Here is a 19,767-nt window from a genome sequence, read left to right as displayed (position 1 = left end):
ATTAGATCTGCTATAACCACATTTCATGTGATGTGAGCTGGTCTAAATTCCCTTTTATATTAGATTAGTGATTCTGGTTTAACATATAAGTATTTAGTATGCATTATAGCGTAATATATTTAATTTAATTTGCTTTTATGCCTTACTGTACATTTAATAAAGCAATTATTTAACCATTTACTACCAATGAATTATACGATGATACTGAAATTAATATTGCCTGTAATTCATGAAGATACATTAAGCAAGATGCAAGTATCTCCTCAAAGGAAAAGACAAGGGCCGCGTTTAAGCCCTAATACTGTGGTTAGTTTGTCTTTCCTTCCTGAGTTTTGTAAGGAAATTTTAAAGGAAAATGTAGGAAGTTGGCTCATAAATCCAGTGAAGTGTGCATGGCTTTCTAAATGTGTTACTCTTCACTACAGGAGACACTTTTGTATATAATATTTTGCTTCACTTGTGGATAGGTAGGGATTAGTAGACTACTTTAAATATTATGTTCATCAGCATTTGGCCCCTTCTTGTTGCCTTTTTTTCAGCAAGCCTTAAGCAGAGCAGGAGCATTTACATAGCAAGAGTGACGGCAGATGAACCTCTGCAGAACCACAATAAGGTCGACCGGTTGCAACTGCAAAACAGATTATCTCGTGCACCACTCACAAAGGCATTAAGATGTTGATTGATGATTTTTTTTTTTTTTTTTTAAATCTTACCATCTTTAATTGACTTAGACTTCTGTTTTCAGTAGCATAAATCATAGGGCTTAGATAGCATTAGTATGCAGACTAGATGCCACTGAGACAAATATACCAATATTGTAGTGCTTGGTTTCACAGTGGTCTGCAGAAGTAATATCTGTAAAATTGTTATAGTAAAAATCCTGTGGTTTTTTTTTTTTCCTCTTTCTTTTTCTTTTGCTGCAGTATGGCTATCCAAGTTGACAAGTTCAATTTTGAGAGCTTCCCAGAATCCCCTGCTGATGGGACACAGTTTGCGAATACAAAGCAGCTGGAAGAAGAGAGGCAACAAGCAAAAGGTCTGGAGATTAACAGCAAGCTGGATATTTGCTGGAAAATTATATCCTTTCATAAATACTTGCTTTAAAAATATATAAATAGATGCCCTATGACACATTTTATTTTATAATTCAACTCACTTCATAGAAGTGCTAGTGAAAAGTAATTAGAACTATGCAGCTTATCATAATTATAGACTGTTTAAGGTTAATTGTGCTGTATATTATTTAGATGATGCTTGGGTCTTACTATAATGGCTTTTTCTGAGTCATTGAGCCTGCCACAAACCCTGTGTGTTTTTTCCAGCTTTTAGGGAACTGAGGAAATATAGGTAGGATTGATGAATAGTAGTTTTATAGGGTCAAATTTTTCTCTTCTCCTCCCCACCATGTAACTGAATCATAAAGAAATATGTGAAGCTGGATTTAGAGAGTTTTCATATATTTAATTAAATTTGAGCAAATCAGAACATATTAGAATACTTTATTTCCAAGTCCTCTTTACAGATTTAGTAATATATCTAATCTTGGGTAGCCTTTTTCAGGCTTAGAAAGGGCTTGCGTGATGGCTTAGTCATCCTAAACATAAAATCCCCATAATAATTCTAAATGCAGTAAAATATTGCCTTATGAGTATTAATAAGAAATTACATTCAGTTTAGAGTTAAAATAAACTCTGTTGCTGTAAACTTCATGATTTCCATAAAAAAATCTTGTGCTTGGTTTGTGGAAAGTACGCTTTTTCATGATTTTCATCGGGGAAACGTTCTGTGCAGCCACCAGCCCCCCAGGCCATGTGTCGATACTCAGCATCTTCCAGGAGATTTATATTTTTCACTCAGATGAGTGAAATTTATATTTTTCACTCTAATTCGCGTGATAGTGGGTGGCAGGAAATGAGAGAAGAGTGGCAATCAAATCAAGGCTTATCTTTAGAGATGTCTTTTTGTACTTTTAATTGTACTTTTATCTAGTGATCCGAAATGATTTTTCATTGCTAGCTATTAAATCAATTGTCGAAGGCAAGACCTGAGACCTAATCCTAGTGCCTGGTCCCGTCCAGGCTCCCGAAACAGCATTTCAGAACGAGTTCCGTTTATGCAAAAATGTCAATATTTAACCAGAACTCACTTAGAAAATTTCTGTTATGGAAAGATATAAATATTCTTTGATAGCATAGTTGAATTTTTATGCTGGAATTGAGTGCATAGTTGTAATAATTTTGTCAGGGTGTAAAAATAGATTCCTCATTCATTTCTGTTGCTGAGCAACACTGTTTACATCCATTCTGTGTTCTGTATTTAAACCCAGTTTTGATACCAAAATTATCATGGCTGACATGTAAGTCAGTGCCTTAGAAAACCAGTAGAACAATGCATGAATCCTCTGTGTTAAATTCAGTGCAAGCATTTGTTTCAGTGTTTTTAAGATTTGTTATGAATAATGTTCTCTTTGTTCCTAGAACTAAAACTATTCTGATGAAAGGCAATGAATCTCGCGTGTGCTTAAAAATTCTTAAAGAAACATGTACGTTGTTTTCTAGGTTTCATGGCCCAACTAGAGCCGGTCTTTCTCATCCTTTATTTCTTACAGCAACGTTTAGATGTGAACCAGTAAAAAGAAAAAAATATCCCCTCTCTTCCGCTAAGTTTGAGAAACATTGTTTGGGACATCGTTCCTCCTGCCAGAATATTTTGACACGGGCCAGCAGGGTTTATTTCAGACATACTGATGGACAGACAGACGGAGCAATGGATGGATAGCTTAAAGGCATAAACCTTGTTTTCCTTCAGAAGCCAGCCTGAATGCAGCCAAGAGATAAAAAAGTATTTGCAAAAATACAAAGGGATATGGTTGCTTATATTTCTTACTAGAGAAGGCATTTTTGCTAGTCTTTTGAATGGGAAGACCAAGTGATCTCTTTGGTTTCTGCCACCTTTGAGCTCTCCAGATAACCTTTCTCTGCTTAAGTACATGCATGAAAAGAGGAATGTCTATTTTAGAGAACACAGTTCATACAATTTTGTTCCAAGTAATCTTGTATTGTTTACACAGGAAGGGCTATATTATTTAGCTTGCGATTCCTTAAATTCTTACTTTATTGGTTGATACCGTATGAAACCACCACATAAACAGAGGCTTCAAATTTTAAGCGGGTGGATTACATTGACTGCAGTGTAAAGTTAGTTGTACGATAATCCTGTGAGGGCCAAGAATAGTTCACAAAGGATGAGGATTTCAGGTTGTATCTGTAATGTCTTGAGGAGCACCAGAATTATTTTCCAGTGTGTAAAATCCATTTTCTATGACTTTATCCATTGAAATATTCAGGGTTTCAAACGATGAGATATTTAGTGCTTCATTTGTGGAAGTACTGTAAAACTCGATCGACTTCCATACACTTAGAGGGCTGAAGGCAGGAGGTAAAGGCAACGCAGCATATTGTTCAATTCAACCTTTGTACATTTTTGATAGAATGAAAATTATTAAGAAAATAGACCTTCTTATGAGAAAGCTTAGTGTTTCAATTAAGAAAAAATTTGGAGTGATGTAATTTAGTGTATCTTTGAGATTATAGGTGTATTGAGATCATTTAAATTAAGAACATGCTGTCTCGTTTTTTAAGCATCTGTTAGATGGCATCTGGTATCAGCTTAACAACTGGGGTTTGTTTCAACACAGGATTTGAACAGACAGAGCATATGTACCGTTAAGGTGGCTAATGTTTTCAAATTATACTTCTCTTCATATTTTCTAAATATTTTTAAACAAAATCTATATTTTCTTCAGGGACCTTCTATACATTCTGACTCGTGGATCAAGGCCTTTAAAGTTTCCAGGGTGGTGTTTCTGTTGCTGAGTGCTCTAAGATTTTCATCTTTTTGCTGATAACTTTGTGCCTGACCTCATCAAAATCTTGTGTTAAGAAACATCGTGTTTCCCATGTGGAAGATGAAGGGCAGGTTAAACTTCTCTTCATGGTCTTCACACGCTCTCTGTTAGACCCGCCATAGATTATTACTCTTCAGAGTAATCCATTGATTTGTGCCAGCTACATTTTGACTTCAGAAATTTAAATATATTCAGAATTATTTCCCAGAAATTGGTCACATGCGGGTGATCCTCATTTTTAGAAGAATGAACAAAGATTTATTAATGTTCACGCAGTGGAAGGGATTTTTTTTGTAGGAGACACAGAAAGGTTTGGCATTGGGTGGCACCAAGAAGTTATTTATGCTTCGGTTTTATATCTATTTTAGTTTGTCATAGCTCTTACTGCTGCTTTAATGAACAGCCTTTCCCCTTCCTCTAGCTCTGGGGGCATTTCCTGATGAGATGAGGTAAGATCACCTTTGCTAGCAGACTTGCTAGGGTGCACTGGCAGGTGGGTATGGGTTATTTAGGAAGGTCGGGCAGAGATGATGAGGAGGGGTTGTTCTGGCCAAAGTGCACAGGGGATTGTTAGGAAATGAGGGATGGGCCAGCTGAAAGCTTTTGGATCAAGGACAGAGGAGTCCAACAGAGTGGTGCGTTGGGCATTTGTTACAGACCACTTAATCAAGAAGCAAATTTGGACGGGCTCTTCCTTTAACAACTGAAAGAAGTCTTCCAAATGTGGAGATTTCTGGAGTACTTTTTAGGACACTTTTTGTGTACGGGTGCTGGGTGGCTTGATTTGGCGTGTGCGGTGAGGAACCTGCTACTTGAAAATCATGAAGATGCCGTTAGAGGAGTGAGGTTTGATGGCAGCCTTGGCTCCATTCGCCCCAAGGTGGTGGAGTTGGTGGAGTTTAATATCCCAAGGCAAGGGAGGAAGGCAAATAGAAGGGTAAGGAGGGGATACAATAGAGCTAATGAGGGACTTTTTACAAGGGTATGTAGTGATAGGATGAAGGATAAGGGCTTCAAACTGAAACAGGGGAGATTTAGGTTAGATATCAGGAGGAATTTTTTCACTCTGGTGGTGAGACACTGGCCCAGGTTGCCCAGAGAAGCTGTGAATGCCCTGTCCCTGGAGGTGTTCAAGACCAGGCTGGATGGGGCTTTGAGCCCCATGGTGTGGGGGCCATGTGTCCCATGGCAGGTGTCCCTGCCTATCGCAGGGGGGTTGGAACAAGATGATATTTAAGGTCCCTTCCAACCCAAACCATTCTATAATTCTCTCATAATGACTCTGACCTTTAGGAGGAGAGTTTGGGGAACTGTTAGGCAGAATTGCACAGGAGCCTGCCCTCAGGAGCAGAGGGGTCAGGGAGAGCTGATGGACTTCCAGGGGCAACCTTCTCAAAGCCCAAGAGTTGCAGCAATCAGCAAGGTATGTCTGACTCTTTAAGGAAGGCATATCACGAGGTGACTCCAGCAGTTGCATCCAGGTAAGTTCCAGTTAGGTACTAGGAAAAATCCTGTTCACAAGGAGCATGCTCAAATAGTGCAACAGGTTGTTGAAAAGCGTGATAAAATTCATGTCTTGAAAGATACTGAAATATTCTCGATGAGGCCTTGAACAACCTGATGCAATTTCAATATTTTCCATGCTCTGAGCACAGGGTCGGACAGTGACTCTGGAATTGCCTTTCAATATAAGTTATTCTGTGATTTGTGCGGCCCCGCAGTGGGCTGGGAAAGAGAATGACTGCTGAAAACTAAACTCCTTTTCCTCCCCCTGTCTCCCGCTCTCCCCAGGTTTGATTGCAGCCAGAGAAATTTTCTAATGTACTGTGAAAGAATTGCTATTCCAGTGAAATGAGACTATTACATTTTGGAGTCATTTTCTTGAAAATATTTTAAACCTGGCCCTAACAGCCTTTGAAAAATGAGACTTCCAGTGCCACCTTAAATATCATGTTCCATTTTTAACTTTTCTTATAGTTAGACATTTTTTTCTTTCTTCAGCATTAATTTCTGTGATTTATATGAAGCCTGTCCTATTTGCAGTGTTTTCCTATGTTTTTGAAATTGTGTTCTGTGCCCATTCCTCTGTTTTTTCTTTTCTATATTTAAACCTAATTGCCAACTTTTTTTCAAAGCACATTTGCTTTCAGTCGTGTTGCTGATGGTTTCTGCAGTGTAGCTATATTTGTCTCAATATGTGGGATCCGAAGCTGGAAGCAATACTTCAGGTGAGGTCTCTCGTAGAATAAAAGCTATACCTTCCATGTTTCAGCTATGATGTTTGCTCTGAGAAATACTCTTGACTTCTTTTGCAAGTGTCCCATGCCTGATTGATTTTTTTTCTTTTTGCACGTGGTTGGACATAACTGACTGAGTATTTATTCCCAATTTCCATTTATAGGTTTGTTGATTCCTTCCAGGGTGATACTTGGAACTTTTCTTTGTTGAATTTCATCTAAGTGATCTTCATAAGTTTCACTCGTTTCTTAGGTTTGTGCATCTTTCCCAAATGCATAAATTTTCTGACTGTTTTTGTATTTCATCATCTAAGTAGCCAATCAGAATTTTGAAATTATGTACTGGATAGAATCTCGAGTCATCCCATTCAATACGCTGCCTGGGCTTGAGAGCAAACCACTGATAACTCCTATTGAAGTTGACTTTTGTGTTTGTCTGTTTGTCTTTTGATGACTTCATCTTGATTGTAATTATGAATCTTTGGTTATGAGACTATTGCACGTTGTGGAACTTTGTACATCAGTAAAGGTTTCCTTAGAAATACTTTAGTTGGATGGAGCTTTACATTTCCATGCAGCTTCTTACCATCAACAATTGTTTGCAGAAGTATCTGTTATTTAAGAACCGCAATAAGTGCGTGTAATTAGTTTTAATAATAAAGTACCACAATAATAATAAAGCAGAAAGCTTTAAATATTACTAAGGCTACTGCTATAAGTAAGCTGTGATCGTTAATCTTTTAAATTTGTTTTTCATTAGTATAACTTTTATTTATGAACATTTTCTAATTTGTTTATGATCGTGTGCATGCTTCCACCTGTATTTATCTGCAAAGGGACTGAGAAATATGTTATTGAAAATATATCTTTTTAGAAGGATGCAAGACGTGGAATGCTGCATTACAGAGAGAAAAAACATGAGGAACCTTAAGATCGAAACCATTTTTTTAAATCTATTGACTTTTTTAGCAGTAAGTTTTAGATAACGTGATGTGTTATAGTTGTGGGTATTCAGCTACACGTGAGACAATCAAGATTGTGTAAAAGACTAAAGTTTTCCTTGGGGAAAGAACTAGTGCATTTGACTGTCGTTCAGGTTTTTGGAATGAAAGAGTTTCTATCATATACAATCTGTTGCTAAAGAAAGGTGAAATGAAAGGTGAAATGAAGGTGTCTGCTGTGGAAAAATTAGGTTTTTGATTTTATTTTTTTTGAACTGCACGTGGTGGTTGTGTGTTCATTGGTTCCGAGGCGCCCATTGAAGCTCATTTGATTGTGTGAGTGAAAATGTGTGGAGGTTTGGTTGAGTACATAGATCCTGCTACGTCAAACGTAACTTCAGCAGCCTGTATTTCTGTTTATCTGTGCAATTTTTTCCAATGAATTTTAACTTCTAGATCTTACTCTCTTGTCTTTTATCAGGTTCCACTTTGAGCGAAGAGTAAAGGGTGTATTTGGCACCCCCTGTTCCAACTCCTTTGCTTTAATTGACGTCTAAAGGCTTGTCTTAGTAGACAAACTCTTGAGTTAAGCTTTTCTCTCTTTTTCCTCTGACATTTTATTACTGCTTATTTCTGTTACTTTTAATCTCTGAGGCTGTGAGTTTGCTACAACGTTCAGTTTGTATTTGCACTATAATGAGCAATTTTATATACTTGCCTGATAGGAGAAAAGATCGATGATCTGAAATTCGATGCTGTCTGTGTCCATTAGGAATGGTTAGACTCTACCCACCACAATGAGCTGCTCTGTCGAGTTCAGTGATTTTTTGGAGTCTGCTTGGCAGCAGAATTAAAGCTGGACTAGATACTCGGAGGACAAGATTTTAGGGACTAGTTAAACTAAGTACTTCTGGGGATTTGCTGGCCAGGGAACGTGTGTTTTCTGAATTGGTTTGTGCAATTTCGGCATTTATATTGAGTCTGTTTTGCCATACCTATGGGGCAACACTGAATGCTGTGGGCACCACCAGGTCTTCCTGGGCAGAAGACAGTGAAGTTACGTTGATTGTAGAATAATTTAGGTTGGAAAGTCTGGCCGATCTTCTCTATACCCTCTTATTATAATAGACAACCATAAAATTTCTCCTTAGGCTTTCTTATCCTCTCAAGACCAAACAAACCCTCTTCTCTCAACTTCCTTTTATATGTTATGTCCTCCACCTCACAAATCACGTTGGTAACCCTCCAGGGAACTTTTTCCTGTATTTCAGTGTCTCGAACTGGGGAACCAAAACTGGGCACAGGGAGGGGCTAAGGGACTTGGGTCTTTTTAGTCTGGAGAAAAGAAGACTGAGGGGGGATCTGATCAACACCTGTAAATACTTAAAGGGTGGGTGTCAGGAGGATGAGGCTGGCCTTTTTTCAGTGGTGCCCAGTGATAGGACAAGAGGTAACGGGCACAAACTTGAACATAGGAAGTTCCATCTAAAGATGAGGAGGAACTTCTTTCCTGTGAGGGTGGCAGAGCCCTGGAACAGGCTGCCCAGAGAGGTGGTGGAGTCTCCTTCTCTGGAGACATTCCAAACCCGCCTGGACACGTTCCTGTGCAACCTGCTCTGGGTGGACCTGCTTTGGCGGGGGGTTTGGACTAGATGCTCTCCAGAGGTTCCTTCCAACTCCATATCATTCTGTGATTCTGTGACACAGGATTTAAGAAGTGTAGGTGTGGCATTTTTTATCAGTTGAGATATAGCTAGGCATACTTTTTGCACCCAATCTAAGAAGTAGTTGGTTCCAGAAATAATCTGTAGCTGTGCTGAATTTGAAAAGGCAAAATGTGTTTTCCTTGTGAATACATGGATCTGCTTTGATAGCATTTACCAGTGATAAAGTATGGAGAATCACCTATTTTATAGTCATTTTATAATGGTATCTGAGACATTAAGCTTTCCATGGAGCTTTAAGCAGTAAAAATTTGTAATATTCCAGGCACCACTGTGAGCCAGTTGTAAGTAAATTACAGTTAAGTTAGTTTAACGTTACAGTTAATGGCAGCCACTCTGTTTTAAAACTTTTTTTTAAATACTGCCTTTTAATTAGTTTTCTCTCACTTCTATTCCTTACATTAAAGATGTGATAACAGAATTATTTATCTGCTCTACCTATAAAGTAATCCAAATTATGTATTCTCTGTCCTGTAGTTTGGTTTATGGGAATTGTTCTGTTGTGCTTGTGTCCTGGGTCTTGTCTTTCAGCAGGAATGTTTTCCTACGCTGGTATCCTACTGCCTTCAGTTTTCCAAATAGGTGCTTTTCTTTAATGGTCTTTACAGCTTTCATACTCTTTTGCGTTTGCGAATTCTGCAACTCTAGTCCTTTTAGGGTGAAAAAAAGCTATTTAAGGCAATCAGGGCATAATGAGGATATTAAAAAAAAAAAAAAGTGAGAATGCTATACAATGTATTGATTATCCTCTTCTGTCATCTCCTCCAGCTCTTGAGTCTCAATCACTAATTGTTAGATCTTATTTTGATCTGGAGTTTCAAGACTTTTCTTTTAAATCTCCTGGAGAGCCTGTAAAATTATGTCCTGTGGTAGGAATTAGTTATCTGTGGTACTTGTTAATTTTCTTTTAAATGACACAGATGAGAACATACTTTATCAGTTAGATGATTTGCCTGTCTTTGCAGAGTTTTGCAGAAGAACTGATCACATTTGGGAGCTGTTTATAAAAGCTCAGATATTCTTCTATTTTTAAAAAAATCTATTTTCGAGGAAGATGGTTCCAGTACTTTTGAAGTCATTGGTTGAAACCTTCATCAATTTTGCTGGGAGCTGAGCCTTTAATTATGATGAGACACCACTTCACCGATGGTTGTTTCATTTGAAGATTGCAAAGTTGGGAAAGGAGTGTTTTCAAGTCTCAGGATCCTGCCTTTCACTTGAATTTTGTTTCTGTGTGATGCTTCCGTTCTGGGAAAACATGAGCCGGGCTGTAAAGACGATGGAGGTTTTGCCAGGGGGGTTCCAGTGTAAGTACACAGAAGCTCGTAGGCTGTATGTGCATCCGAGAAGGAGCCGTGCTCGCTCCTCCTCTACTTCTTCCACTTCTTCCTCTCAAGCTACCTGAGACAGGGGCTCGCGGTACAAAATTGCACCTGAAGCCATTGAATGCAGGTTTGGCCAAATACAAGATGATGCTAATGTTTGCATGGGATTCGAAGCCCTTTGTGGCTTTCTGAAGTCAGGGAATTTGAAAAAAAGGAAATCCAGCGCTCTTCCTGCTACAGATACATATTATCTTGGTTGATGCATCACACATGAAATTTATTAATTTGTTTGAATGGAAAATACTATCTTTGTGTTACATTGAATATTGCCTAAGCTTTTATATTAGCACTTGCATCACCTGTTTTGAAGCCCTTTAAAAACAGAGATTCTGCTTTTCCCAGCGGTTTATTTCAGTGCTTCACTGTCCTTAGAGTAAGAACAATTTCCTAATTTCTTCTCGTTTCAGTCTGAGCTTGTGACTGAGCTCATACAGGAGCGAGTAGGAAGGGGAGCTTGCAGGTTATGTGCCTGTGCGACTCTGGCGTGATGTTTGCCCTCGATAACGTCACTGTCACTGCATTGTCTAACGTCCCTGTACCTCCACAGAAGTGGCACCGAGCCAGCATTCAAAGCTATCCAAGCCCACATTTGTTCTGTTTTGTATTGCCTTATTAAATTTTATCCTTTTTGCTTTCAGATTGCTCTTAATTTGTCATTTTGAATTCTGATCCTGCACCGCATAGTTAAAGGTTCTGCTTTTTTACAGCTTCCAGGCTTTTTCCCCCCTTGTGTTTTCCTATGGTTCATGTACATTTTACCTTTGCATCTTCATGTTTAACACTCCCTCAGTGGAATTAAATGCTTATATTCTGAAGATATCAACTACTCTAATTATTATTGTTAGCCAGTTCGTAGGTTAATAAACCAAATATGTAACATTAACCTTTAATGAATCTCTAGCCTGCAGTTTTGATTTGCAATAATAAAAGTTGTATGTATTACGTGCTCTTTTTCTCTCTGAAACAAAATTTTCCTTAACTCCAATTTACCCTTCCTTGAAGCGTGAAGGGGAAGCAAGCGTGGAAGGTGTTCTTAATCAACTGGTCCTGGAGCATCTGCAGTTGGCTCCTCTCCAGTGGGGTGAGTAATGTCAAAATCTATCCATGATCCTTTTAGAGGATATACTGGCTTGTAATTTTTAGCAGCGTGAGAATGATAATGTTTTCGCTTACTGATAATCTGTGATACAGGAGAGTTTGCTAGGAACTTTATTTTCCTTTAGATATTTTACTTACCTGGAGATAAATGTAAAATTGATATCTATTGTATGTTGAGTATCACTGTTCAGTGCTGGTAAATATGAAACCTGAGTGCACACTTGTTCCTGTAATGTGCAGTCCTAGTTGTGTTGTATGAGAGGTGGCTGCTACTTAATTTTCCCTTTGCCTGGCAGTGGGTTTTTAAAGTAATTTCTCTAAAATATTTTCATGTGGAATTCTAATATACTTTGTGATATGATTTTTATCATGATTTAGACATTTGCATTACTAACTTTTTAGATACAGAAAAAGTTCTCACTCTGTGGAGTGAGGAAGAACAATTTCTCTTAATTTTGCATGTAGAATGATGTTCCAACAGTGAAATATTGAATTAATTTAATTTTGAAGAGTCTTAATAATGTGACTGAGGTTCTTAAAAAGGCTTGTTCAGAGGCTTTGGGACATGGTTTATCCCAAACACTTCTCTGGCAGTTTGTTTTATCCCCAACACTTCTGTGGCAGTTACAAGTCTCAGAAAAAAACCCAGTTCATAAGAAAATTGTTTTCAAAGCTTTTCCTTTTAAAGCAAATTTGACTCTATCCTCCTTAATTAATGTGATGACCTAGGGAGAACCAATTGTAAAGAGCAGTTATCCATTAGTATTGTCTGTGTTAACTATTGAAAGAAAAATAACTCCAAACTCCAGTATTTGTGTACTCTTTTAAAGGCTTATGTTTTTTTCAAGCCTGCGGACCATCCTCAACTCATACGTTAAAACTTGTGAGCGCTTTGTTTATAGATGAGAAGATTAAAACTGGTAATGGTTTAAAGTTGTTTGTTGTAAACATGTTGAGCTTTAACCATGATCATTGGACCCTGAAACGATGCTTATCTGGCCTCTGTTCTCCAGAGAAATCAAGGATTTGGTAGCACTTGCTTGTATGATTGGCTTTGGCTACAGTTGCCCAGTTCCTCGTCCGTAAAATGAGGAGCTTTGTGTCTGGTGTGCGTTGTGAGCTCAAACAGGTCACTTGAGAGTCATCCTAGTTCTGCCGAGTGCCATTGGCCTTCAACATGTTGTAACCTGGCCTCTGTGTTTGGAAATTTCCCCTTGGCTCTTTTGCATGGGAGATGGCCCTAAGGAGGAAAACTGTAGTCTTTTTCTTTTCATATTTTTTTGTTGTTTTCTTCTTTTAATTTTCTTTTCCTGCCAAATTCTACTATTTTCTTAGTAAAATAGACTTTCAGAGTCTTAGGATTGATTCTGGTATTCCTGCCTAAATGGTGATATTCATAGGTACTTTGATGCTGTAGTTGGAAAACATGGAACGTAACACTGATTTACCATGAAATCTCATTGCCTGTGGAGCTGGTAATTTCTCTGGCTGTTGCTTAATCCAGTTAAAGAATCCCATTTACTTTAGTTTTCAGAATGTATGAGCAGAGACAAAACTCTGTGATGCTCTCTGCCTCATAACTGCAAAATCTTTTGAAGCACAATCTCTTGGCTGATTATGGCCTATGTGTTTATTTTCTGCATTAAATAAAGCAGGGAAAGGGAGATCCTATAGGATATCAAATACTTGGTTTGCCACAACTTCTGTATGGTATCTCCTTTTGGAAAGTTCTGGTGGCACAAAATACTGGTTTTGTAGAAGTCTACTATATTTTTTGTCTAATATTTCCTCAGTCTGAAATTAGCCTTGCGTATATTATTTATTTTTTTATGACCAAAGCTATGTCCATGTAGAAGCTTTAGCTCCTTGCGGAGATAATTGAAAAGGACATTTTGATTAAATGCCTGATTTTACTTGAAAACAAAAGCAAAAACTTAAAAACAATGAAGAAATTTTAGTTTCTTTCAATTAACCTTAACTTCAAATATTCAGCAGTTAAATCTTTGCTAGTTGGTTTCATGATGTTGCAGCCTGGTAGCCCTACCTGCAGTCGTCCTGAGGAAAGCTGCTGCGGTCCCTCCGGAAAGTGTGTCATGGTGATACAGGCTAATTTTGGTTTTATTAATGTGTGGGCTGGAGGAGGAGTTAAAAGATCGAGTTTTTTTCAATTTGGTAGGTGAGAGTAAGAAGGAGTTGTTGGAATGTCTGGACAATCAAGGGGAGGGGGTGTGTGTGTGCGTGTACACACGTATTTAAACAGTGTGACATACTGTCTTTTGGAGTTTAAATTGACTTTTGGTGGCAGAATATATATCCTATTCAACACTTAGAAGCGTGGTGAAGTGTTATGTGTTTCAAATCATCTAAGATGTAATGCAAGTTCTGTTTTCCCTGTGGTTTGTTTTTTTTCTTGATATTTTGAAGCGATTGACCTTAACTGTGGCGTAAGAATCAGGTTTTTAGTGATAGTTGTCTGTACTGAGTACCAAGGATGAGATAAACTTATGCAAGCTATCTTAAAAATTCTTTAATCATTAACATTTCTACTAAAAGAGAACTACAATCTTAATATATATTTTATAAGGCAATAGTCTACAGATTTTCTTCTCTTGTCCTGTGTCGTCCAATATTTTAATATCATTGATAAGAAGTTACTTTAAAATTACTGTAATAGAGTAGTCAGATGGTTTTTCTTTTAACACTGTCACCACAGCCTTACTTTGCTTTGAGTTTTACTTTTCTATATGTTAAGTATAACTTGCGTTTTAATGTGAACCCTTTAATAGTAGCCATCATTGTAATATAACCTTTGCGTACGTTGGCTGAAAATTTTGCCTCGGTGTTACACAATAAAATTGATTCTATGATTATTCAAGGCTTTTGCTATATTGATGGTTACATTGAAGGGTTTACTTCATTATAAGTGCTCACACTGAAACACGAATGAATATTTAACATGGTTTTGATTAAAAAAATGACTGGCTCTTGTTCAAATTTATAAAAGCTGGACTTCAAAATTCCTTTTAAATTTGGCATATTTAATTCATATTAGAGTTAATATTACAGTTCTAAAATTATAGAACCATACTGAAAAAATTTTTTATGTAAATTTGACAATCCTGTCCTTTTTTGTCATTAAATGCAAGGGAAAGAGTAGAAAAAGAGTAAAAGTTAGTGGTGTTGAAGTTTTGGGTTGAGGATAAGTCAGCTCTGAGGGTTGTCAGATAGAGGAAAAAAAGTGGCTCTTAGTGAGTGCTGTTGGTTGTGATTTCATATAATTAAATGACTGGGGAAGGGAAAAGTATTTAAAACATGAGGAATGATAAAAAAGAAAATATGTCAAAGGCTGGAGGGAGAGTTCTTAATATGTTGTTAAAATTGATTTTAAGATTTAGAACATCTCTGTAAAATGAAGTTGTCTATTAGGCAGGTTAGTAAATCACATGTAATTGAAAAACATAATCTTGCTCAACACCAGCAAGTTCAATGTTCTCTAAAATTTATGACATATTTTCTTTTTACTGCTGGGCAACAAACCAAATGTAGGAATAGATGTGGTTTTAAGGTGAATATATTAATATCATCAAAGCAAGGAAACATCGCCTGCAAAGTTTAATGAGGAGAACCCAGACTCTTCAAAGGCGTTATGTCGAGCAAGTTCTGTGGTTCGATGTGAAAATGATCCGATGGAGGCATTTGCAGTTGCTGGCTGCCGATAATTTTTCAGTCTTTATTTGATTTATGTTGCGAGGTTTTGCAAGCAAGCAAAATTCTGAGCCCGAACGCTTATCAGTTTGATGGGACTCTTCTGCATCGGATAGCAAAATTATCACAGGTGCAAATGCTGGGCACAAAAACGTTGCTGTTGAACTTGAAATAGAGTGAGTTTGAAATAGACTCTTGATTGAACCTGGAATAGGCTGGACCCAGGATATTCCTACGTTTGAATGAAAGTACTTCTTAAGCAAGAGGTTCCCCACGCTTTGCGTGCTGTGCACAAATTTCACAACAGAGACTTATTTTCTATTCTCCTACATAAAGCAAAATAAAGTTAACTTCCTTCACTGCCAGCAATCACAAGATAAGGACATCTTTTCCTGATATTAGAGAAATTTGTTTTAGGAATTCAGAACTGTAGACAAATCTAAATGTGCTAAATGTTTTAATATATTGGGCAAATATCTAGCTTTTCTTTCTCTGTAGAAAGTAGCTGAAGAACTGAAAACCAATAATTATACATGAACTCTAAAGACATTTGCAGTAATATTCGAAGAACTGTACATTGGTAAAGCTTCACCATGGGCAAAGTCCAGAAATAGCGAGTTGTTTTCATTCATTCTTTTATTTCATTCACTCGTTTCCTTCATTCTTCGCATCTTCCTTCATAATAAACATGAATTTCTGCACAGTTTATAACATTTAAATTAATCCTGGATACCTTCCACAATGCAGTACGTTTCATTTGCTGTATGTGATTGAAGGGAAAACCAACAATAGTGTTGCTGAATGCTCTCCAGATTGAAATTAAGAAAAGTCATAGTAACCAAAGTCTTAATTGTTTACTTACAGGTAGAGATTGCTACAGGTTTTTTTTGTGGGTTCACATAAATTGTTGTCTACTCTGATCATGCAGGCATATTGTACTTAGAAAAAACCTTAAAGACTCAGAATTGAAGGGTGGTTTTCGATTGTCCCTCACAGATAGTTGGCATCAATAGAAGAGGTAGATTTAAAAGTATTTTAAAATGGTTTATAATCACGTGGTTCCTGACAGGTTGTCTGGAAGTTCTGTCTGGTTAAGTTTCACAAAACATCTTATGGAAGCATTACTTTTAAAATAAATTATCTTAATAATTTATTGAATGTTTTAGAGAGAACCAAATCAGAATCAATTTTCGCAGCTTATATATTTCATGGATCTCAAAATTAATTACTGAAACTACTCACCCATTTTATTTTGCATTTTCCAGTCTGACCTTAGACCATAATTAAATCTCTCTTTCCACAATCCATGTGATTAACTCTTGGGGACTGCAGCAGTGTCAAATCACCGCATCCAGAACACAGAGGAAAATAGTTTAAAGTGTCTGTCGGTGAGTAGATTGTGAAATGATACTTCTCACAGTCAGTGTTTTGGATGCCGTTTTGACACCCTGATAGTTTGTTGTGCCCAAGGCCCTCGTTAAAAAGAGACAGATCTCTGCAGATGTGACCATCGTTAACAGTTTTGCTTTAGTCGGGCAGTCCTACAATATTGCTCTTTCCCCCATCTTCAAACTTCCAAGGCTGTCTTGGATGTTTCTTCAAAGAATAGTTTTAATGGGGAACTGTAAGGAAGTAGTTTTATTTTCTCTTTTAATGAACAACCTCCTCGTGGGGCCCTCCACAGGAGCATATAGATTATGCAGGTATAAGCTTGGAAATATGGAGAGATCAGATGAGTATATGAACATCTGCCTTTCAAATATTTATGAATGTTGTTCTGGTCATTTATCAAACTAAAATATTCTTGAATGATTTGTATCGTAGACTTACAGTAGACTGGCCATTATCATCATTAGAAAGATGAAACCAAAGAGTGTTAGCCAGAAAATCTCGAGAGTAAGCTGTCTGTAGGGTGGAGAATCACAGGCTGATTCACAGAAGACCAAAGCTGAGAAACAATCTGGTGGTAAATGGATTTTACTAGGTAACCAACCTTTCTCATCCATTTAGAAAAATCTTCAGGTTTTTCATTTTTATTTTTAAGATGCAAGAGAGGTGGGAACACTTTCATATCTTAACAGCTTGTGTGCGGGCTGTTTTGGAGGATATTTTGGCAATGTCAAACAAGCAACATGCTTTAGTTACTGGGAAGTGTTAAAGGGACTGGGGTAGTACATTGAAAAAATGGACTAACTTGATAAAACTAGGGCATCTGGCACAAGAATAATGTTCTCACATGTCAAAACATGCTATTGTGTGATATGTTTTGAATCAGCTGTTGTTTCTAATTCCTGCTGAAGCCTTGGTTACTCTAAACTGAGAGGAAAAACTTGTAGAGAAAGGGTTTGGGGCCTAACGGGACAAGTAGTGGTTTCAAAGAAAAAGATGCTAAGCATGAAGAGAGCACCCTAAAGTGAAAATAAAATAAGAAAAGCTATTGTGTAGAGACAGATAGCTTGAGACAAGTTGGGTGCAGTGCCAGCGGTTACTTCATCTCAGGTTTCTGACAGAACTGGTAGCTGAAGCTGCAGGTCCAGCATTTCTAACAAAGCAGTGAGAAGAGATAGGAGGGAAAATGGAGTAATAAATACTAATGGAGTTGTCTAAGTGTTAGTCTAGGACCAATTTCCCCACTGTGAATCATTAGTGATTTTGGCTTAATAAAAGAAAAAAGGAAAGATTATATGAGGAGGACCACCTGGTCTAGTGGGAGGTGTCCCTGCCCATGGCAGGGAGTTGGAACTTGATGATCTTTAAGGTCCCTTTTAACCCAAACCATTCTATGAGGAGGAATAAACTGATAAAATTTGCTGATGTCTCAAAGATAAGCACCACCATCTCTCCAAAAAGAGATCAGGCTACTACTACATGGAATCATAGAATGGTTTGGGTCAGAAAAGACCTTCAAAGATTATCTAGTCCAACTCATGCCATGGGCAGGGACATCTAGGACACTAGATTAGGTTGCTCAAAGCCCCATCCAACCTGACGTTGAACAATTCCAATGATAGGGCATACACAGGTTCTCAGGGAAACCTGTTCCACTGTCTCACCCCCCTCATTTTAAAGAATTTCTTCTTTATGTCCAGGCTAAACCTAGCCCCTTTCAGTTTAAAACCCTTTCCCCTTGTCCCGTCACTACTGGTCTTGGTCAAAAGTATTTCTTTGCATTTCTTATAATATCTCAATCTCAAAAACCACAGTCCCATAAATGAAATGGATGAAATGTAGTCCAGAAAAGGTTATCTGTTCTGAGACTACTAACACAGAAATCTGCTGGAAGTTCAGCTGGCTGAAGGGATTGGAAAGGGATTGGATTTGATTGTTACTCTGAGCTACCGGTGTCATTCAGCCATGAGGAAAGGTGTATGTGACGTTTGTCCAAGTCTGTAATGAAATCTCCCATGGGAAACTTCTTAGAGGAAGAACTCAAATCAAACCAGAGTAGGAAAAAGTAAATTTTTGGAGGTGATCAAGGAATGAAGACTTATTGTTGGGTTTATTCTATGGAGATACTACGCTGAATAAAATTAGATTGGTTCTCGAAAGCTGAGTAAATCTGGCAGGTGACACTGCACTACTTAGACATCTAATGCAGTCTTGCTTGCTTTGAGTTACAGCACCTCTGAGACACATTTCTTTAATTTAGCAAAATCAAGAGTTGACTGATCTCCAGGAATCCATCAGAGGTCCGGGTCTCAATCAGGGCAAAAAAAATTGCTGAATTAGGGCAGCTTTTGGCATAAAAGCATACTGAATAGAAACTGTCTGTTAATAAGTGCAGTCTAGATATTTTAAAGACCATTAAGGTTTTCAACGCAATGTTACAGCAGAAATACTGGTGGAGAGGAAAGTACCGAGCAATGGTGTTTAATCGGATACAAAAGGAGAAAAAGAAACAGGAAAATTAACTCATTCAAGCTTCATTCAGGCACGTGTGCCTAATACATTTTGTTACGTTGCGTGAGTTTGTTTTCAATATTTCATTTACAAAACCATTCTATTTCTAAAGAAAAAAAAAAAACCAAGCTATGCATAGTTTACTTTATAGAAATATTGCTTACGATATTTCATTTAAGCCATAACAGGTGATTGAGGAACACCATGATGAATTGTTACACTGTTACGCAAGGTACTTAATTTTCTAGGTATTGTTAAAAGTAAATTGAATAATAGATTAATTAAACATCCCAATTAAAAAATGAAAAGCTATCGAAATAATTTTGAAAATTGGTTACACGTTCAAAAAGAGATAGAAGTGTGAAGGTAATTGTAAGGAAGAAGATTGAAAAGACAAAAAAGCTGTCTTGTAAAGCAGCTGGTGAAAAGTATCACTGAATCTGTGGAGAAATAGATTTCTGTTCTGGACACAGAAGATACCATTTGAATAAAAATTGAGAAAAATATGATTCAGCTTGTGGACAATTAAAAAAAGAAAAAAGGCAAAAAGATCAGAAGATGTATGTATTAACAAGAGAGGAAAGAAAGATGCTTTGATCAGGCAGGATTTTAATTACCCAGCAATTAAATGAATTGTACAGTTAAGTGTGTAGAGAATGAGAAATGGAAAATATGCTAATTGTAGTGAAAGAATGTTCTGAATAGCCTATGTAGGACAGGTTCAACGTGTAATTGGTTTCGGGCAGTAAGCAAGAAGGGAGGGCTTATTCCAGAACGCGTATTCTGAGCTTTCCTTATCTGGCTTCTGACATTTTCCAGCTTTTGTTTTATTTCACTTGAAAAAATAATGCATATGCTGGGAACTGAGTG

General features: G+C 37.5%; 1 protein-coding gene across 1 annotated transcript in view; it reads left to right on the top strand.

Moving 5' to 3' along the window:
• Positions 1 to 19,767, top strand: part of TRAPPC9 (trafficking protein particle complex subunit 9) — a 489,725-nt gene that overhangs the window by 224,226 nt on the left and 245,732 nt on the right. Inside the window, exons 19-20 of the mRNA XM_074144728.1 lie at positions 924 to 1,077; positions 11,185 to 11,275. Of these exons, the coding sequence (XP_074000829.1) occupies positions 924 to 1,077; positions 11,185 to 11,275 (245 nt within the window). The remainder of the gene's footprint in view (positions 1 to 923; positions 1,078 to 11,184; positions 11,276 to 19,767) is intronic.

This window comes from Numenius arquata, chromosome 3, assembly GCF_964106895.1.
Source record: "Numenius arquata chromosome 3, bNumArq3.hap1.1, whole genome shotgun sequence".
NCBI classification, from domain to species: domain Eukaryota; kingdom Metazoa; phylum Chordata; class Aves; order Charadriiformes; family Scolopacidae; genus Numenius; species Numenius arquata.
This window is presented reverse-complemented; position numbering and strand designations above follow the sequence as displayed.